The following is a 22,418-nucleotide window of genomic DNA, read 5'->3' as shown; positions in this document are numbered from 1 at the left end:
GTATGGAAGTTTCTCAAAAAACTACAAGTAGAACTACCATATGATCCAGCAATCCAACTCCTGGGCATATATCCAGAGAAAACCACAATTCAAAATGACACATGCACCCCAGAATTCACTGCAGCACTATTTACAATAGCCAGGTCATAGAAGCAACCTAAATGCCCATCAGTAGACGAATGGATAAAGAAGATGTGGCACATATATACGATGGACTATTACTCAGCCATAAAAAGGAACGAAATTGTGCCATTTGCAACAACATGAATGGACTTGGAGGGTATTATGCTTAGTGAAATAAGTCAGACAGAGAAAGACAAATAATGTATGATAGGACTTATATGTAGAATCTAAAAAATAAAACAAAATAGTGGATATAACAAAAAGGAAACAGTCTCACAGAAATAGAGAACAAACTAGTGGTTACTGGTGGAGAGAGGGAAGGGGGAGGGGTAAGATAGGGTAGGGGATTAAGAGGTACAAACTACTATGTACTATAAAATAAATAAGCTACAAGGATATATTGTACAGCACAGGGAGAATATACCCAATATTTTATAATAACTATAAATGGAGTATAACCTTTAAAATTGTGAATCACTATGTTGTACACCTGAAACTTATATAATATTGTAAATCAACTATAACTCAATAATAGAAGAAGGAAATTACTAGACCTTTTCCCAAAATGGTTGTATCATTTTCTAACCAATACGGTATGAAAGTTTCAGTTGTTCCACATTCTCTCCAACATTTGGTTTTATTAGTCTTTTCATTTTTGAATTTTAGTAGGTATGTAGGTAACGTATTTTGGTTTTAGTTTGCATTTCCCTGATGGCTAATGATGTTGAGCTCTTTTACATGTACTGGTGAATTATTTACATATTCAGATATTTTTCCCACTTTAAAATATGGGTTGTTGGGCTTCCCTGGTGACGCAGTGGTTGAGAGTCCGCCTGCCGATGCAGGGGACATGGGTTTGTGCCCCGGTCCAGGAAGATCCCACATGCCGCGGAGCGGCTGGGCCCGTGAGCCATGGCCACTGAGCCTGTGCGTCCGGAGCCTGTGCTCTGCAACGGGAGAGGCCACAACAGTGTGAAGCCCTCGTACTGCAAAAAAAAAAAAAAAAAAAAAAATATATATATATATATATATATATATATATATATATATATATGTTGTTTCTCTTTCTATTGTTAAGTTGGAAGTGACCTTTACGTATCCTGCATACTGGTTCTTTGTCAAATACATGTTTATGAGTATTTTATCCCTATCTGGCTTGCCTATGAGCAAACTTGCCTATGAGCAAACTTGATGAGCAAAAGTTTTAATTTTATTGATTACAATTTAATTTTATTGATTTTTCATTTATCAGTTTTTTTCTTATTTGATTATTATTTTCTGTGTTTTATCTAAGAAAACTTTCCCTGTTCCAAAGTTGCAAATATATTCTTTTTTATTTTGTAAATTTTATAGTTTTAGCTTTTATGTTGGAGACTATCATCCATTTCAAATAATTTTTGCTTAGTATCATTTATTTAAAATAGCTCCCTCCTCATTGGATTATTTTGGTGTCTGTGTCAAAAATCAAACGACTGTTTATGTGTGGGTGTATTTCTGTGCTGTCAGTTCTGCTTATCTATCTTACTATCCTTAAGTTCCTACCAACTGTTTATATTACACTAGCTTTACAGTAAGACTTGATGTCAGGTAATATAAGTTCTCCAACTTTTTTCTTTTTTAAAATTTTATTTGGATATACTAGGTCCTTTTCCTTTACTCTCAGGATAGTTTAAAATTTGTATTTCCATTATTATGAGAGAAATTGACCATCTTTTCATATATTTAAAGGACATACATATTTTTTCCTGTAAACTGCTCATGTCCTTTGCTCATTTCTTTATTGGTTTCTTCTATCCCCTTGATTTTGATTTCCCTAATTATGTATATGAATAGAATTAGTCTAACTGGTTTGGCAATTGTTTTTTTTTTCTTTCTGGTTTGCAAGGAAGTAGACTCTCCTGGTCAACGTTTTGGCCTCCAGAAAATAATCTGAAGAACCCCATGCTTCTGAAACACGTTGGATTGATTCCTATTAAAGCAATAAAACAGCATTGCCAAATTTAACCAGCCTATATTCTGCCAGCAAGAGCCCCAAACTAACCCAATACAAATTGTTCTCAGATAAGCGCTTTTAAAAATACCTTCCTGTCTTTGAGTACACAATTCTGGCCGGCTGTAAACTGTAACACTCAAAGTTACAGATAGTGTTTCCCATCAGTTACCTCCCCCAGCTTAAACCTGTGACCCCCCAAACTTGCAGATAGAAACATTTCAAATGATAAGCTATGTGGCAAACAGTCTCCATATGGAAATTACTCACTCATTATACTTTGTTTATGAAAATATCCTTGAGACAGAGGTTGGGAAGAAAGGGGTTGAAGCCCATTTTAAACATCAGCTCTTTATCAAGCATTTGCCTAACCTTTGAAAGGAAGTATAGGATCCCCATATCCTAATAGGAATCATTCCCAAATATTAAAACCTCAGTACAGTTCGTAAGGTGCTAGGAAAAAAAGAATTTGGGGCTTTCTGCCACGTAATTCCTTTATTCCTCAAACATTCATTATGTTCTTATTCTGTGTCTATTACTACTTGAATCGTTAGAAACACAAAGGCATAGACTCTGCTCTTGAAGATCTCAGAGATTGTTCTCTACTATAAGAAAATCTAGGTGGTATCACCATGATAGTGTTTATCTCAACTGGAACTTTTATGAATATGTATCACTAATGTTTTGGACCAATAGACCATAGTCAAAACACAGCAAGCAGATCACAATAAAAGTTCACCCACCAGATATACTTACACCAGTGGCTGGGTATCAGAACTTAGTGACTAAACTATAGGAGAAATTGGTACAGCATCTTCAAGGCAACATAGTGACCAATAATAAATTAATAAGGCTAATATCCATCAGGAAAGAACTATAAGAGGAAGAAAATGTGCTTAATACTGAACATTGGAATCATTAAACAAAAAAGAAAAAAATGATGACTTTGGAAGCATTTAGTTTACCTCATATGTTACTTTTGTTCAGGGCTGCATCTAAGGTGCCTTGGGAAGCTTCATATACAAGGTGACATTTGAACTGAATCTTTAGGGAAGGATGTTCCAGGTGGCAGAATTACGTGCAAAATATCATTGTGACAAATAGAATAGTGTGTTTGTAAATATTGAAATAAATAAGAAATAAAATATAATTTGCAAAAAATCTATATCATATCTAGAAATTAATAAAACAAAATGTGCCTAATGTATTTGTGGGAAAAATTAAAACTCTATTATTAACAGCTTGAAACTTGTGTTTTGAAAAATGGTAGAATTAATTGGTTAATAAATCGTATGTGTAGATGGGAAGAGACAGTCAATTCTCCCCAGATTTGTCTGCAGATATACTGCATTTTCAGTGAGAATTCAAGTAGAAATTTTCTGGATATGACATAACTGATTCTGAAACTTGATATTTAGCAAACATATGATAAAACATACTACAAACTCATTGTAATTATAACTTGTGAACCAATGCTAAAGGCTAGTGACTCAGCTATTTTTGTTTTTAATATCTAAACTATATTTATTCCTTAAAGGTGACATTGGACCAAATGGACAACCTGGGACAATGGGACCTCCTGGGCTGCCAGGAACAGGTGTTCAGGGACCACCAGGGCCACCAGGAATTCCTGGACCAATAGGTCAACCTGGTAAGATTGGAGTAAATGTGCATTTTGTAGCACTAATTATGTAGAGGTTGATTAGCCCCTCAATAAAGTGTAACCTATGTAACAGTCTTCCAGAAAACAGATTTGCGAGTTAACATGTCCACTTATATAATTATGTAAAAGTGAAAGAGCACAGATCACTACATAAGAGCTACTTTAATCCCTGATATTTCCCCTCTCTGTTAATTTAAAATTGATCTATTAACAACAGTGCAATTTAACAATTGCAGTGTGTTGCCATGGCTTATAATCATTGAGCTAGTCATAGCCTTGGAATCCCAGACCTTCTAGTGCTAATCATTTCAGACCTGAGTAGCTATATGGCATTAATAGACCTTTGTGAAACCTCGTAACATTTCTTAGCACATGAGAACTAGGGTTAAAAAAGTTCTTTGAAAAATATTTCTTAGGCATTCTCAATTTTTTTAATAAGATAAGTGAGTTTACTTGAATTTTCTCTTCTTTTGCCCATAAATCAGCATTTACTTTGCAACTCATAAGCACGCTAAGGTTTTTCTTAATATGAATACTCAGAAAAGTTTTGTCAGCTTGTAACCTAATAGAGAATCATATGATTCCTCTATGTTTGTGTGAGAGCTTACTCGAGTTTGTGGATTCTGAGCCATCTGGTGATGTGAATTATTTTTATCTTAATCTAAGCAGGCATAGTAAGGGCCACACTTGGGCCAAGATTATGTTATTGCAAAGCACTATAATAATATATGAAATTAAAACAAATATGGAACATTTCATCATTCCTTCACATGAATACACCGGATGACTTAAATGCACCGTTCAGATATACATACATTGACTTTGAAACAATGGAATATATTTTCTGACCTTAAATGCCAATAGGTATTTTGTTAGTTATTATGCTAAACATCTAGAAACACTGATTAACAATATAAAAGCCTGGAAAGTAAAGGTTATTTTTGCTTATGTCCTATTTTAAACATTTATGGCACATTATACCGTTTTTTTAGTGGCCCCTAACATGTCACTACTGATTTAGAAATAAGAAAACTTACAGTGTTGCTTTGAACCAGCTTGTTAAAAAGTAAGTGCTTCAACATTCATGAGAAAATCATCTGTCCAACTAGCAGAGGGATCTTGAGAGAAAACAATTAAGTTTTAGGTTTGGCCATTATAGTCTTGGCCCACTGTTTCACAAAATGGCTAAAATGAATTTATCATTTCTGTTGTGTTTTGTCATTTATTTTATTTCCCAAAATTGCATGAGGTTTTGGAAGCATTTTGAATTCTTAAATCACAGCTTAGCAAGAATAAAAAGAGACCACTGTTAATACCAATATGAACAAAATAAAAATACATTCATTTGTGCTTTATGCCTTTTCAAATTTAGCTAATGCTCTACGATGTTTCATTCATCTAATGTTGTTTCTTTTTAACTGATGGATATATAGGTATATTTATAAAGTCCATATAGAATGGGCAGGGGGAAAAGTAATGATGCTGAATTTAATCTCATCTCTTCCTTCTGTAAATATATATTTTGCTACAGAATTGAAGATCTTAACTAATATGGTTCAAGAAACAAATGAAGTTAACAGCAACTGCCATGAAAGTGTATTGAATTCATTCTTATTAATATAGAAATGTTCTCAAATCACAATTTTTTTACCACAGGATGACCACATTTTGTATTTGATAATAGCAACATGTACTCACTTTTAAAGTAAATTTTATTTGTATCACCAAAGCAGAATATTATCTTAGTCCATTTCAAAAATACCATAATTTCTGTTTGTACATCTCAATAACAGGATGATCAGCAAGGCTACTACTAATATCTTGATACACCTGACTTATACTGCATGGCTGAAATTCTAACTACCAATTTTTTTCTAATAAGAAGCTTATTAAATATACTTGCTGTGTTTCATTTTGTAGTAGAAAACTTAATGCAAAGTATTCTATGTTGTCATTTCTCCAGAAATATATGCTTTTCAGGCTTTTCTTTTGACTCCAGTTTTCTATTATTTAATTAAGCTTTACTATTTGTCATTCTCTTTTCCATAGCAGGCTGTACAGTTTAATGCATGTTTATAAGTTAAAGACCTGTTGAATATCAATTCCTCATTTGGCAGTAGGGAAATAAATTTTTTTAAAAATGCTAAGGGGCAAGAAGCAAAATGCTTTTCACCCCATGCCCTAGTAACCCAGGCAGAAATGGAAGTTTTTGGTTCTTATTATTTGGTCTGGCCAATAACTAGAAGATAATTGCTTTAGTTAATCTTTTTAGAGGTCAGTTAAATATACTCAATTCCATGTCTACAGATAATACCCTAACCTGAGTTAAATGTGGTGTAACACTTGCCCAGCCTCAGGAACACGTGCATGGCTGAATCAGCTCAGGCTCATCACCACTAATGTGAATCAAAGGAACAAGGAATTAGTCGTGTCATTTTTATAGATGAAGGAGAGTACATTGTAGTTTTCTAACTTTTTTTGGCTATAAAACCCTTGGGCTGTGTGTGTGTGTGTTTGTGTGTGTGTGTGTGTGCATGTAAAGTTTCCACAGATAATGCATGCTTTTGGAATTTTCTCTTTTTTCCCATAAACTTATTCCATTTGGCTGCAAATAAATTTAGAGCATTATACACCTCTAATGTACTTAGCCTCTATAGATATATCCATATAATTCCTTTTATTGTATAAGGAGATTCAGCAGAGCCTTTGAATTTATATTGACTTTCTTCATTCTGGATCTTACCAGGATGCCAATTCCTGACATAGTCATGGAAAAGATCTATGCTGTGAAAAACACAGCATAATATCTGTTACTACTACTAATGACAATGCAGAGATCTTTGCCTAGTACATGTAGTTTGCTTAATCATAGACTGCACTAATAATTATTGAGTTATCTGTACCTAACCTGTTACAGTATAAAATCAAGTTTATTTTTAAATTCTAACTAACCCTTACGAGCTTAAATTCCAAAGTGATCGTTCACAGCAATATAAAGATCAGAGATAAACAAGAGTGTAAAGCTGATCTGCATCAAAAAGTATTACTTTTTGTGAATGTAAATGTAAATATTTTATTGTGTCCCTGTTGGCAAACACATTTATAGTATACGTTATATGAGCATCTGAGCAAATGCCTAAAATACATTTCTTTACTGATTACTAATATATGTTAGTAGTGAATCAATATCTAATAAATTCTATTCGTAGACTTTTTGTTCTAATCTTTACATGGTTAGTTTTGTTTCCTAACCTAATGAATCTTTTTGCAACTTGCTTCTGCTTGGGTGGTTCATCTTGCTGCTGAACTGTAACTTCCTGCCTCTTGAACTTCAGGTCTACCAGGTACTGTAGTTCTCTCTCAAAAGCTTTATCTTTTTCTTTTTTAATATTGAGAATTTATTATACTAGAGCAAATAGAAAATATCATTCAAATATAATAGGATCATTGTAAAAGATGCAAGAGATATTTCATGAAAATGGTTCTGAGAAACTGTAAATAGGATATTTCCTTTGATTTATTATCTTTTGAGCTCTATTGAGGTATAATAGACAAATAGAATTGTAATATATTTCAAATGTACAATGTGATTATTTGATATATGTATACGTGGTAAAAGGATTTTCACAATCAAGTTAACACATCCATCACCTCACATATTTTCTGCGTTTTGTGTGTGAGAACCCCTAAGTTCTACTCTATTAGCAAGTTGCAGTTATACAATACAGTATTATCAATGATAGTCACCATGTTATACATTAAATCCTCAGACCTTATTCATCTTTTTTTTTCCCAAAAACCATATCTTAAAGCTTTAAACTTGGAAAACAAACAAGATTTCTCCAGATTGAAGTCTTTGGTTTCTTTTAATTATTTTGTAGAACCGCTCTCTTGGAGCATATTTCAAAGGACTAATTAGTTATCTTGAAAACTCAGCTATTAAAAACTACTTGGGCTGTAATATAACAATAGACAGTGATTCATATAGGGGCTATAATTGTACACATGATTAGGTATCTCATCATATTTAATAAATATAATAATATAAAATATCTCTCCCCTTTTAATAATCTTTTTACTATGAAATGACAGCATTGGAATCATCACTACTGTACCAACTAAATGGAATTCTCTAATCTTCAAAGTGAATTTAATCAGTTTAAAGGCATGCTGGTATATGACATCAAACAGGTCTTAAAATGCCAGTGTCTTGCTCTCTTATAAAAGTAATTGTCTGTGAATCTTTAACAGTAATAAAATTAGGTCTTATTGTTGAAGGGATGCTTGGAGTGGTCACCTGTTTCATCCCGCAGCTTTCAGTCAGTTATGGCACATCCCCATTTAACAGATGAGGACCAACAACATTAAGTGACTTAATAAGTCACGTAGCTGATAGGTATTGGAGTGTGAACTTGTACCATGTTTGTAGTGTAATTCTTTTCACTAAACATATTCTTTTTTAACCACCTTGTTTCCTGGAGTATATTTTTGCAATGACATATTTTTTCTATAAAATCCTGGCTGGATTACTGTGAAACAAAAGTTAACGACAAAGACTAATAATAATGTATTATTAAAACAACATGTAAAACAAAGCCAAAATAAAGTCAAAAGGGCCCATGTAACTTACTTATTCAGTAATTAATCTTTTTATGGATTACAGAAATACATCTTTATAATTCATAATACCTTAGAGCAATGCAAATCCAAGTGTGGTCAATGGACCAATGTCGAATTACAAACTGTTTGTTACCAGTCTGCACTGGAATTAGAAGAAATAGAGAGTAAGCATTTAGAAACTTTTATAGCAGTTTGACAATGTAATTATATTTATTGAATATAATAACCAAAAGGTAGGATTGTATTTTATATGTCTTTAATTTTAGTATTTTAGTAATTTTTATTGTGTTTTATTAAAAAAATAGTCCATGATGGACCAGGAATTAAGAAAAGATTGATCGTTCATGAGAAATAATTTCAGAAGCACCTTCTTAGAGAAATATACTTGAGAATCCTAAACTTTTATTGTTGGTTATTTTCTGTGCATGATGCCAAAAGTATCTCTAACTCACTGTTAGGTTTGTTATATACAGGATTCTATCACTTGTTTGCTAGAAAAATAACCAGATACATCTCTTAAAACTGCTTCAATACTTCTTAATATTGGTTTGTATTAAATAGGCTTGCATGGAATACCAGGAGAGAAGGGGGATCCAGGGCCTCCTGGATTTGATGTTCCAGGACCCCCTGGTGAGAGAGGCAGTCCAGGGATCCCTGGAGCACCAGGTCCTATGGGACCCCCAGGATCACCAGGGCTCCCAGGAAAAGCAGGTGCCTCTGGCTTTCCAGGTAATTTTTAAGTCTTCCCTGATTTTGGATTCAGGAAATTAAAACTAATATGACTCTGGTATATTATCCTCTTGTACTTTTCTGGATTGACACTGTCCTTTAAGAAAAAGTGTTAAATGTCTTTGATTGTAGGAAACTCACTTTGCTATTTGCATTACACTTTTTCTGTCTGAGGGCTCCAGTTATATATTGCTGTGTAACAAATGACCCCAAAATTTAATGATTTAAATAAACCTTTTAATTTTGCTCAAGGTTTGCGGGTCAGGAATTAAGGGATGGCTTGCCAGGGTTGTTTACCTCTGATCCACACGGCATCAGCTGGAGTGGTTGGTGTTGAAGGATCTACTTCTCTGACACCTGAGTGTTCATTGGCCTCTTCACATGGTATCTCATTATCCATAGAGGTACTTCGTGTTATGGTAGTATCAGGGTAGCTGCTCTCCTTCCAGGGCAGCTGACTTCCAAAAGAGAGAATCCCCAAAACTGAAAGCGAGTGTACTAAGAGCCACAGATGGAAGCTGCAAGACTTCTTATGATCTAGCATTGGGAGTCATACAGTGTCACTTAGTCAAGGGTAAGGCACAGAGTCATCCCAAATTCAAGGGGAGAAGGCTGTTCTAGGCTGTGTATACTGGGAAGTGTGGTTCATTTGGGGACCATCTTTAGAGACTAACTACCACAATGATATAGGCAGTAGTGGTCACTAAGGTTACAATAGTTGGAAAGGGGTGAAACTTAGTGCCTTCCCTCCAAGTTTCAATAGTTTTCCAATTGACATCTTTAAACTTATCTTTTATCTTTCCAAGGTCAAGGAAAGGTAAAAGATACTTATCGATATTCTTAAAAGGTGCCAAAGGTGAAATGGGTATGATGGGACCTCCAGGCCCAACAGGACCTTTGGGAATTCCTGGCAGGAGTGGTGTTCCTGGTCTCAAAGGTAATATTCAGGGTTTGCTGGCAGATGCATGAAAGAAAGAAAATTAAATATTTTACTTTATGTCAATATAGAATATTTTTATTTGACTGCTTTAAAATGAGCAATGCTTACTTGTATTTTGTTTCTTGTATTTTCATGGCATTTAAATAGGTACTGTTTTAAGTTTGGTGGTATGCTTAGCTTGAATACTATGAAACATGGTAAGTGCTTAGCTCAAAATAACAGAACATAGGGATTAAATTTTTACTTTTTACAGTCTTTGTAATTGTCCAAGAATCCCAGAAGAGAGATTTTTATTTGAGTGTAAAAGTGTGTGTGAACTCGAGTTATTTATAGACAGTAAATAAGGTGCCTAAGTGTTTTGGGTGGTCAGTGGCCTACCCAACTATGTAACATATGAATAATCTTTATATATGCATTAATCCTGGATGGATAAATCTGATCTGCTGTGTCTTCCCCACACATGTTGTGTTTAGGTGATGATGGTTTGCAGGGTCAGCCAGGACTTCCTGGCCCTACAGGAGAGAAAGGTAGTAAAGGAGAGCCTGGCCTTCCAGGCCTTCCTGGACCAATGGATCCAGATCTGCTGGGCTCAAAAGGAGAGAAAGGAGACCCTGGCCTACCAGGTGAGTGAATGCATTTATTTATTAATGGGTTTCCTGCTATATATGAATTTTAATCTTTAATAGCATGGAAAGTGACTTGTAATCCAGGGCTCACCAACAAAAGGCAGTTAGGTGCATCAAATTTTGGTAATGAAAATTAATTTTCACTGATTTCACTGATCAACTTTTGTTTGAGTATTTTCTTTGTAGTTTATCTGTCACAAACTATGAGGTTTTAAAATAGACAGTCACTTTCAGGCCTTCCAGAAAATAGTATATAGGATGTGGTCAAGAGAAAAAAGATCTATAGCCAGAATTACTTGGAAAACAGATTTCAGTGTTTGGAAAATTTGCTGGTCCTTTAAACTTTTTCGCCTTGAAACCAGATGAGGATGAGTGGTACTTTGTTGCCCTGCAGTGTTTTGATATCCACATCATGCTTGACTTTTAAGTACAGTTCATTGTTATTCTACCCTGGAAGAATAAACAAGTATTGGACTTTGAACAGCGAAGCTCAGCTCTGGGGGAGGTCGCTGAAAGTAGGTCTAGGGAATGACTGTGTTGTTACAGTTATTTTATTAGAAGCAAATAAGGTATGAAGTGTAACAGGTTTTTAACATTTAAAATTCCTTTTTCCTTTTTATAAAAGTATAACGTATTCATGACAAAGCACCGGAAAATATGAATAAGCACAGATCAATAAATAAAACACAATCCAATCTATATAGAATAGTCTTTCAAACAACATGGAACTTCAAAAACTATCTATGTTTATTTGCAGATCATAGTAAAGTTTGTGACTCTTTCTGTGTTGTAACCATTACTACTGTCAGTCCGTGTGTGAGTGTGTGTGCAGGTGTGTGTGTACACAGATGTTATAAGCTTCCCTATGAGCAGGACCTTGTGGGATTTCTCCTCTAAAAAGAGTGTTAAGGCATTACTGTATACAGTCATGAAAGAAGCAAAGCCACCTAATTTTTATTCTTGTTAAAATGAGATACCTTTCTTGACTTACTTCTTTCAAGACTTCTCTTTCCATTATGCCTTCTGCAAAACAGAGGCAGTAAACTGTATTTGCCTGTGATATAGGGTTATTAAAGATAGTTATAGAATCTAAGAGATAGCTTAGAGATAATCCTCCCCAATTCCTTCATTTTACAGTGTAAGAAACCGAGGCCCAAAGAGGAAAGTGACTTAATTATTGAGTGCTCTGCAATTCTTAATGGTAGCTAAATAAAAAAGTGGGGGATTTTAATGAGTCCAGTGCTGTTGGTTCATACTATATCAGAATATCACTGTTTTTCATTCATATTCCAGGGTTTGGTTAGCTTGCTTCACCAAATTTATTTAATGGTATCAGCCTAACTTGTCTTTCTTATACTCATCCTTGGAAGGTATTCCTGGAGTTGCAGGGCCAAAAGGTTATCAGGGTTTGCCTGGAGACCCAGGGCAACCTGGACTGAGTGGACAGCCTGGATTACCAGGACCATCGGGTAAGTATGATAAACCACCGGTAGCAATTGGGTGGTTGATCCTGAACCCTGGAACAAAGTAATTATGTATTTATCATGTGTGATGATGTTTTGAATCTGGTCATGGCAATATGCTTGGGTAGCTACTGAGATACGGAACTCTCCTTAACAAAAATGTTGCCATTTGGCCCAAGTGTCAACAGACAAGATTTGTAGAATATTTTGCTTTGCTCAGTTTCTTCTTTTTGTGGCATCAGTGTGTATGCAAAATCAGAAGTACATCCAAGTAAGGTGCTGTGTTTTATTTATATACATTGCAGCATATGTAAATAAGACAGGTTATCTGGTAGGAGCCTGAAGAATTCACCCTTCTCAGTTCTCTGTCTTCAGATAAGTCAATCATTAAACCATGTAAAACAGATGGCTGCCAATTCTATATTTAAAAGTTTCTAGGGATAAAAATTTCACAGTCTACCTTGGTAATGTGTTATAGCATTAATCACTCTTACAGTCAACATGGATTTGTTTTTCTTATTTCTAATAAAACTCTTTCTTGCTGCTTCTTAAGCCATTTTATTTTAGTTGGGCCCCTAAGGAATAAAGAGTAGCTCATCTCCATCTTTGTAGGAGCCCTTTAGGTCAGTTATTCTGTTCTGGACTCTGTACTGCATTACCTTGATGTAGTAGGAAGGAGAAATTATCTCCTTTTCTATCCTTCACATATTTTGCATTTTCTTCCCCAAGCTGGAAGACGGTGTGAAAGAAAAAATAAAAGAAAATAATATTTAAGGCAACATTGTGGTCCTTGGAAAATACCTGGGTGACACCACAGAGCTCAAGTATCTAAGCTCTGGGAAGAATGTGTAAGCACAACAGCCATGACTGTTGTGGGGAGATAGTCCAGTACTTCTCCATCAACTCTTATCTATCCCTGGCCTAATGTGCTGAGGGTGTATCATGATAGGTTACCACTTTCCTCTTCTGGTCTCACATGATCAGGCTCTACATGGGAATGCCACTTCTGAATCTTTTAAAAAGAGTCCCTTTATATTGGATTTACCTGTGATAAATATAGTAAGGTACTTACTTATACACAAACAACAAATAAGATTTCAGGTGATTGGAATAGTTTTAGGGCAAGAAACAAGGTGTCTTGGTGAAAGTTTTGCGTTTTTAAAATAAATTTGTATTAGGAAACCTCTGTTACCATGATTATATTGTAATGTGTTCCTAAAGAGATTTCTTAGGTAACTCTTACCTGTTTTATGCTGAGTTAGATCTGTGGAACTTAATCACATGTTAAGATTTAATCCATTCAGTCTCACGCTTGCATTTTAATTACAACCCATACCAGGAAACCAGGAAACCTTAATATTGCTGAGTTGTCTTAATTTTACCAATTTGACTTTTGTAGGTCCCAAGGGTAACCCTGGTCTCCCTGGGAAGCCAGGACTTACAGGACCTCCTGGACTTAAAGGAAACATAGGCGATATGGGTTTTCCAGGTGAGTGATGAAAATTTCCCAAATATTTAGTTCCATTAATGGAAGATGGTTCACTATCTTTGTTATTAGAAATGAGACTGGTGTTGATAGAGTCAAACAGAGACAATATCTAAGGCAGTCAGTGGGTAGAGCTCTCTCATTACCCGAATATTTGAAGTGCGAATTAAGAGACAGAGCTTTGGAAAGAATTCACAAACTTACATTGTTTTCTCCAGCATACCCTTTCACTTAAACTTCCTTGAAAAATAGGCTTTTATATAATCCTGGTTGTAAAGCTCATTATTATATATATCAGAATTTGCAGAATTCTTTTTAAAAGTCTTTTTGTTTGGGTGCATCATATATATCCCACAAACAATATTTTGTAAAAGATTGCATATTACATGTTTCTAACAGGCCCCCAGGGTGCAAAAGGGTCTCCTGGACCTCCTGGAGTTCCTGGACAATCTGGATCCCCGGGATTACCTGGACAGAAAGGAGAAAAAGGTGATCCTGGTATTTCAGGCATTGGTCTTCCAGGTCTTCCTGGCCCAAAGGTAATCCTCCTCAGGTATATGCCTGAGCAGATATGATTTTTCTTTAACATTGTACTCGTTCCTAATTCTTACTTAAACAAACTATAGAATGACATGGTATAGTCTGGGCAAGAAGTTCATTCCTTCTCTTTTCTCCTATATTGTAAGGAGATATATTTTAGGTTTGCAGACAGTCCAAAAAAAAGGGGGGACATCTTTCTGATTTCTTTATTTTCCCTCTATCTTACTCTTTGAGCATGTTTCAGTAACCCAAAAGCATATTTCTGCCTAGTTTGGGTTTTTTTTTTTTTTCCTTTTTAGTGATGGAGTTGTTGGTCTTTGTCCTAATATTATTATTAACTAATTTGAAGAGGCTTATAGGCAAAGTAACTTATAAAATTAATGAAGGTGCAGTAGTATTCTTAACTGCATATCTGAGGTGGTTCTCCAAAAACAGTTTTACATATCTCTCTCTGTCCCTAGTCAGTGTGAAAACTTTGGTGGTATTTCTCAAGCAATCAAATCTAGAACTTGTTTAAGAATCACTGGACTCCAAATGTTTGATAATTGCTTAATTCCATGTAAAAAGGTAGTAATTGCTATTGATTTGCAGAAGTATTTTATGACTAGCAGAGAGGTATCCATTGTCTAATATATATGTTGCAAGTATTTTCTCCCAGTGAATTGTTTGTCTTATAACGATGTTTAATCATTCAGTTACAACACAAAATCTGAGAGTATTAGAAAAGGAATTGTGTTGCTCAACTTCCATGAAGGTTCCCACTGAGATAAGAATTTATTGAATAACATTTTAAAGATAATTTCTTTTTAATAGTATACAAAAAGACTGTATTTATTTTCTTTCTTTTTTTGGCTGCATCGGGTCTTAGTTGTGGCATGCGGGATCTTTTATTTGTTGCAGCACGCAGGCTCTTCGTTGGGGTACGCAGGCTTCTCTCTAGTTGTGGTGCGCGGACTCCAGGGCACGTGGGCTCTGTAGTTTGTGGCACGCAGCCTCTCTCATTGAGGCACGCAAGCTCTGTAGTTGTGGCACATGGGCTTAGTTGCCCTGCGGCATGTGGGACCTTAGTTCCCCAACCAGGGATCGAACCCGTGTCCCCTGCATTGTAAGGCGGATTCTTTACCACTGGACCATCAGGGAAGTCCCCAAAAAGAATATCTTTTGATTGCCCAGTCCATCAACTTATTTTAAGAAGTAATCAAGAGAATTTTCTGCATATTAATTGTGGATTAACAGTATAAAGTTTATTGAAATGAATCTTAATTTTTTCTATTTAAATTTTATCAGTAATACATGAACACATATTTTACTAAAAATAATAATACAGACATATCAAGGGCAAAAGTGAAAATCTCCTTTATAACACGTCTTCTTTATTCCATTCCCTTCCCCATAGAATCCACCGTTAATAGTTGGTGTGTAAATTTGAATCCCTTGCAACATATTCTCTTTCTCTTGCTCTCTCTCTTTCTCTCAATACACACACACACACACATACACACGCACACACATATATACACACAGAATTTTGTTTTTTCTATACTTTGTGCATATGTAGAATCATAGAATACACACTATTCTGTATGTTACCTTATCACTTATGCCTTTTAATATTTCTTCTTTCAGTATATCTTAATCAGTTTTCTTCCTCAGTGTACATCATTGTTAATGGCTGCATGATATCCTACTTCTGTTGCAATTCATATCATAATGAACATTCTTACACATATCTGTGGACACATGTACAATTATTTATACTGTAGAGATTCTTAAAAGTGAAATTGCTGGGTCAAAAGATATGTGCATTTCAATTTTTGTCTTTTTAAGTTTTTATATTAATAGTAACAAATTAGATTGATTTTAAAAATCAACCAGCACACTGTAGTGTATACAGAAGTAGAAATATAATGTTGTACACATGAAACTTTTATGTATAATGTTATAAATCAATAAAAATAAAATCAAGCAGTATGAAATGATGTAAAATGAGAACTCTTCTTTCCACACATTTACATACTCCAAATCCACAGTTCTTCCCCAAGGTAACCACGTTTAGTAGTTCCTCATGTATTTGTACAGAAAAGGCTTTTTACGCATATATATGTTTGTATATATGATAGGTATTTCATCAATTTTAAGACTCAGTTTTGTACAATTCAAAATCTCTGATATTGAGGTGCATCTTACAATGGGAAACATCTTACGATGATAATTAGAAGCATTTTTCCCTCAGTTATTGATGCATGGAATGATGTGGCATCTTCGAATGGAAGTTATATTTTTATTTATATGCATGAAATCATATTCAGTACTATATATCTGCTCTGGACCTAGTGGTCATAGTTTGTAGATCTTAGCTTACTTTCTTTATCAGCCTATAAATGTACACCTCATTCTTTTTCATAATTATAAAGTATTTTCTGTTTAGGTTAACCATAAATAATTTAACCTATTATTAGTACTGAAGTTGTTTCTATATTTTCATGATTACAAACATATGTTGCACTGAAATTCTTATCCATATCTACATAAATATCTTAAGATTATTTGGTAAATATTGCCATAGAATAAATTCTGAATACATTTGCTGGAATCCAGCATACATATGCCTTTTTGTTTTTTACATCTTTATTGGAGTATAATTGCTTTACAATGGTGTGTTAGTTTCTGTTTTATAACAAAGTGAATCCGTTATACATATACATATATCCCCATATCTCCTCCCTCTTGCATCTCCTTCCCACCCTCCCTATCCCACCCCTCTAGGTGGTCACAAAGCACCGAGCTGATCTCCCTATGCTATGCGGCTACTTCCCACTAGCTATCTATTTTATCTTCGGTAGTATATGTAAGTCCATGCCACTCTCTCACTTCGTCCCAGCTTACCCTTCCCCCTCCCCGTGTCCTCAAGTCCATTCTCTACATCTGCGTCTTTATTCCTGTCCTGCCCCTAGGTTATTCACATCCATTTTTTTTTTTTTAGATTCCACATATATGTGTTAGCATACAGTATTTGTTTTTTCTTTCTGACTTACTTCACTCTGTATGACAGACTCTAGGTCCATCCACCTCACTACAAATAACTCCATTTCATTTCTTTTTATGGCTGAGTAATATTGCATTGTATATATGTGCCACATCTTCTTTATCCATTCATCTGTCGATGGACACTTAGGGTTGCTTCCATGTCCTGGCTATTGTAAATAGAGCTTCAGTGAGCATTGTGGTACATAACTCTTTTTGAATTATGGTTTTCTCAGGGTATATGCCCAGTAGTGGAATTGCTGGGCCGTATGGTAGTTCTATTTTTAGATTTTTGAGGAACCTCCATACTTTTCTCCCTAGTGGCTGTATCAATTTACATTCCCACCAACAGTGCAAGAGGGTTCCCTTTTCTGCACACCCTCTCCAGCATTTATTGTTTGTAGATTTTTTGATGATGGCCATTCTAACTGGTGTGAGTTGATGCCTCATTGTTGTTTTGATTTGCATTTCTCTAATGATTAGTGATGTTGAGCATCCTTTCATGTGTTTGTTGGCAATCCGTATATCTTCTTTGGAGAAATGTCTGTTTAGGTCTTCTGCCCATTCTTGGATTGGGTTGTTTGTTTTTTTGATATTGAGCTGCATGAGCTGCTTATAAATTTTGGAGATTAATCCTTTGTCAGTTGCTTCATTTGCAAGCATTTTCTCCCATTCTGAGGGTTGTCTTTTCGTCTTCTTTATGTTTTCCTTTGCTGTGCAAAAGCTTTGCAGTTTCATTAGGTCCCATTTATTTATTTTTGTTTTTATTTCCATTTCTCTAGGAGGTGGGTCAAAAAGGATCTTGCTGTGATTTATGTCATAGAGTGTTCTGCCTATGTTTTCCTCTAAGAGTTTTATGGTGTCTGGCCTTACATTTATGTCTTTAATCCATTTTGAGTTTATTTTTGTGTATGGTGTTAGGGAGTGTTCTAATTTCATTCTTTTACATGTAGCTGTCCAGTTTTCCCAGCACCACTTATTGAAGGGGCTGTATTTTCTCCATTGTATATTCTTGCCTTCCTGGGATAAACCCCACTTGATCATGTTGTATGATCCTTTTAAGGTACTGTTGGATTCTCTTTGCTAGTATTTTGTTGAGGATTTTTGCATCTATGTCGATCAGTGATATTGGCCTGTAGTTTTCTTTCTTTGTGACATCTTGGTCTGGTTTTGGTATCAGGGTGATGGTGGCCTCGTAGAATGAGTTTGGGAGTGTTCCTCCCTCTGCTATCTTTTGGAAGAGTGTGAGAAGGATAGCTGTTGGCTCTTCTCTAAATGTTTGATAGAATTTGCCTGTGAAGCCATCTGGTCCTGGGCTTTTGTTGGTTGGGAGATTTTTAATCACAGTCTCAATTTCAGTGCCTGTGACTGGTCTGTTTATATTTTCTATTTCTTCCTGGTTCAGTCTCGGAAAGTTGTCCTTTTCTAAGAATTTGTCCATTTCTTCCAGGCTGTCCATTTTATTGGCATATAGTTGCTTGTAGTAATCTCTCATGATCCCTTATATTTCTGCAGTATCAGTTGTGACTTCTTTTTCATTTCTAATACTATTTTTTTTAAAGGATCTTTTTTTTTTTAGATGTTGGGGGTAGGAATTAATTAATTAATTAATTTTTGCTGTGTTGGGTCTTCATTTCTGTGCGAGGGCTTTCTCTAGTTGTGGCAAGCAGGGGCCACTCTTTATCGCGGTGCGCGGGCCTCTCACTATCGCAGCCTCTCTTGTCACGGAGCACAGGCTCCAGACGCACAGGCTCAGTAGTTGTGGCTTATGAGCCTAGTTGCTCTGCGGCATGTGGGATCCTCCCAGACCAGGGCTCAAACCCGTGTCCCCTGCATTAGCAGGCAGATTCTCAACCACTGCGCCACCAGGGAAGCCCTCTAATACTATTAATTTGAGTCTTCTCCCTTTTTGTCTTCATGAGACTGGCTAATGGCTTATCAATTTTGCTTATCTTCTCAAAGAGCCAGCATTTAGTTTTATTGATCTTTGCTATTGTTCCCTTCATTTCTTTTTCATTTATTTCTGATCTGATCTTTATGATTTCTTTCCTGCTGCTAACTTTGGGGGTTTTTTGTTCTTCTTTCTTTAATTGCTTTAGGTGTAAGATTAGGTTGCTTATTTGAGGTTTTTCTTGTTTCTTGAGGTGGGATTGTATTGCTATAAACTTCCCTCTTAGAACTGCTTTTGCTGTATCCCTTAGGTTTTGGGTCATCATGTTTTCATTGTCATTTGTTTCTAGGTGTTTTTTATTTCCTGTTTGATTTCTTCAGTGATCTCTTGGTTATTTAGTAGTGTAAGGTTTAGCCTCCATGTGTTTGTATTTTTAACAGATTTTCTTCTGTAATTGATATCTAGTCTCAACGCATTGTGGTTGGAAAACATACTTGATATGATTTCAATTTTCTTAAATTTACCAAGGCTTGATTTGTGACCCAAGATATGACCTATTCTGGAGAATGTTCCATGGGCACTTGAGAAGAAAGTGAATTCTGTTGTTTTTGGATGGAATGTCCTATAAATATCAATGAAGTCCATCTTCTTTAATGTATCATTTAAAGCTTGTGTTTCCTTATTTATTTTCATGTTGGATGGTCTGTCCATTGGTGAAAGTGGGGTGTTAAAGTCCCCTACTATGATTGTGTTACTGTCGATTTCCCCTTTTATGGCTGTTAGCATTTGCCTTACATATTGAGGTGCTCCTATGTTGGGTGCATAAATATTTACAATTGTTATATCTTCTTCATGGATTGATCCCTTGATCATTATGTAGTGTCCTTCTTTGTCTCTTGTAATAGTCTTTATCTTCAAGTCTATTTTGTCTGATATGAGAATTGCTACTCCAGCTTTCTTTTGATTTCCATTTGCATGGAATATCTTTTTCCATCCCCTCACTTTCAGTCTGTATGTGTCCGTAGGTCTGAAGTGGGTCTCCTGTAGACAGCATATATACAGGTCTTGTTTTTGTATCCATTCAGCCAGTCTATGTATTTTGTTTGGAGCATTTAATCCCTTTACATTTAAGGTAATTATCAATATGTATGTTCCTGTTACTGTTTTCTTAGCTGTTTTGCTTTTGTTATTGTAGGTCTTTTCCTCCTTTTGTGTTTCCTGCCTAAAGAAGTTCCTTTAGTATTTGTTGTAAAGCTGGTTTGGTGGTGCTGAATTCTCTCAGCTTTTGCTTGTCTGTAAATGTTTTAATTTCTCTGTCGAATCTGAATGAGATCCTGGCTGGGTAGAGTCATCTTGGTTGTAGGTTTTTCCCTTTCGTCACTTTAAATATGTCCAGCCACTCCCTTCTGGCTTGCAGAGTTTCTGCTGAAAGATCAGCTGCTAACCTTATGGGGATTCCCTTGTGTGTTATTTGTTGTTTTTCCCTTGCTGCTTTTAATATGTTTTCTTTGTATTTAATTTTTGATAGTTTGATTAATATGTGTCTTGGCATGTTTTCCTTGGATTTAGCCTGTATGGGACTCTCTGGACTTCCTGGACTTGACTGACTATTTCCTTTCCCATATTAGGGAAGTTTTCAACTATAATCTCTTCAAATATTTTCTCAGTCACCTTTTTTTTCTCTTCTTCTTCTGGGACCCCTATAATTCGAATATTGGTGCGTTTAACGTTGTCCCAGGGTTCTCTGAGACCGTCTGTAATTCTTTTCATTCTTTTTTCTTTATTCTGTTCTGTGGTAGCTTTTTCCACTATTTTATCTTCCAGGTCACTTATCCGTTCTTCTGCCTCAGTTATTCTGCTATTGATTCCTTGTAGAGAATTTTTAATTTCATTTATTGTGTTGTTCATCATTGTTTGTTTCATCTTTAGTTCTTCTAGGTGCTTGTTAAACGTTTCTTGTATATTCTCCATTTTATTTCCACGATTTTAGATCATGTTTACTATCATTACTCTGAATTCTTTTTCAGGTAGACTGCCTATTTCCTCTTCATTTGTTAGGTCTGGTGGGTTTTACCTTGCTCCTTCCTCTGCTGGGTGTTTCTCTGTCTTCTCATTTTGCTTAACTTACTGTGTTTGGGGTCTCCTTTTTGCAGGCTGAAGGTTAGTAGTTCCCATTGTTTTTGGTGTCTGCCCCCAGTGGCTAAGGTTGGTTCATTGGGTTGTGTAGGCTTCCTGGTGGAGGGGACTTGTGCCTGTGTTCTGGTGGGTGAGCCTGGATCTTGTCTTTCTGATGGGCAGGTCCGTGTCTCGTGGTGTGTTTTGCGGTGTCTGTGACCTTATTATGATTTTAGGCAGCCTCTCCGCTAATGGGCGGGGTTGTGTTCCTGTCTTGCTAGTTGTTTGGCACAGGGTGTCCAGCACTGTAGCTTGCTGGTCATTGAGTGTACCTGGGTCTTAGTGTTCAGATGGACATCTCTGGGAGAGCTTTCACCGTTTGATATCACGTGGAGCTGGAGGTGTCTGGTGGACCAATGTCCTGAACTCGCCTCTCCCGCCTCAGAGCCACAGGCCTGACACCCAGCCGGAGCACCAAGACCCTGTCGGCCACATGGCTCAGAATAAAAGGGAGAAGAAAAGAAAGAAAGAAAGAAAAAAATAAAATAAAGTTATTAAAATAATAATTATTAAAAATAAAAACAATTAAAAAGTAATAAAACAAAACAAACAAGCAAAAAAAACCGGACAGACAGAACCCTAAGAAAAATGGTAACAGCAAAACTCTACAGACAACCTCACCCAAAGAAGCATGCACATACACACTCACAAAAAGAGAAAAAGGAAAAAAATATATATATCATTGTTCCCAAAGCCCACCGCCTCAATTTTGGGATGATTTGTTGTCTCTTCAGGTATTCCACAGATGCAGAGTGCATCACGTTGATTGTGGAGATTTAATCCGCTGCTCCTGAGGCTGCTGGGAGAAATTTCCCTTTCTCTTCTTTGTTCACACAGCTCCTGGGGCTCAGCTTTGGATTTGGCCCCACCTCTGCATGTAGGTCACCTGAGGGCATCTGTTCTTCGCTCAGACAGGACAGGGTTAAAGGAGCAGCTGATTCAGGGGCTGTGGCTCACTCATCCCGAGGTGGGCATGGAGGGGTACGGAATGCGGGGCGAGCCTGCGGTGGCAGAGGCACACATGTCTTTGCACCAGCCTGAGGCGTGCCATTTGTTCTCCCTGGGAAGTTGTCTCTGGATCACGGGACCCTGGTAGTGGCGGGCTACACAGGCTCCTGGGAGGGGTGGTGTGGATAGTGACCTGTGCT

General features: G+C 36.2%; 1 protein-coding gene across 1 annotated transcript in view; it reads left to right on the top strand.

The window, feature by feature from the left end:
- COL4A5 (collagen type IV alpha 5 chain) overlaps positions 1-22,418 on the top strand; it is a 226,061-nt gene that overhangs the window by 160,431 nt on the left and 43,212 nt on the right. The window contains exons 30-36 of the mRNA XM_022556743.2: positions 3,651-3,764; positions 8,958-9,125; positions 9,973-10,062; positions 10,539-10,688; positions 12,062-12,160; positions 13,554-13,643; positions 14,040-14,179. Coding sequence (XP_022412451.1) covers positions 3,651-3,764; positions 8,958-9,125; positions 9,973-10,062; positions 10,539-10,688; positions 12,062-12,160; positions 13,554-13,643; positions 14,040-14,179 — 851 coding nt within the window. The remainder of the gene's footprint in view (positions 1-3,650; positions 3,765-8,957; positions 9,126-9,972; positions 10,063-10,538; positions 10,689-12,061; positions 12,161-13,553; positions 13,644-14,039; positions 14,180-22,418) is intronic.

The sequence above is a fragment of the Delphinapterus leucas genome, chromosome X, assembly GCF_059928025.1.
Source record: "Delphinapterus leucas isolate spDelLeu-1000000601 "Yukka" chromosome X, BTC_Dleu_Yukka2, whole genome shotgun sequence".
Lineage (NCBI taxonomy): Eukaryota > Metazoa > Chordata > Mammalia > Artiodactyla > Monodontidae > Delphinapterus > Delphinapterus leucas.
The sequence above is the reverse complement of the archived record's forward strand: the minus strand, read 5'-3'. Positions and strand labels throughout refer to the sequence as shown.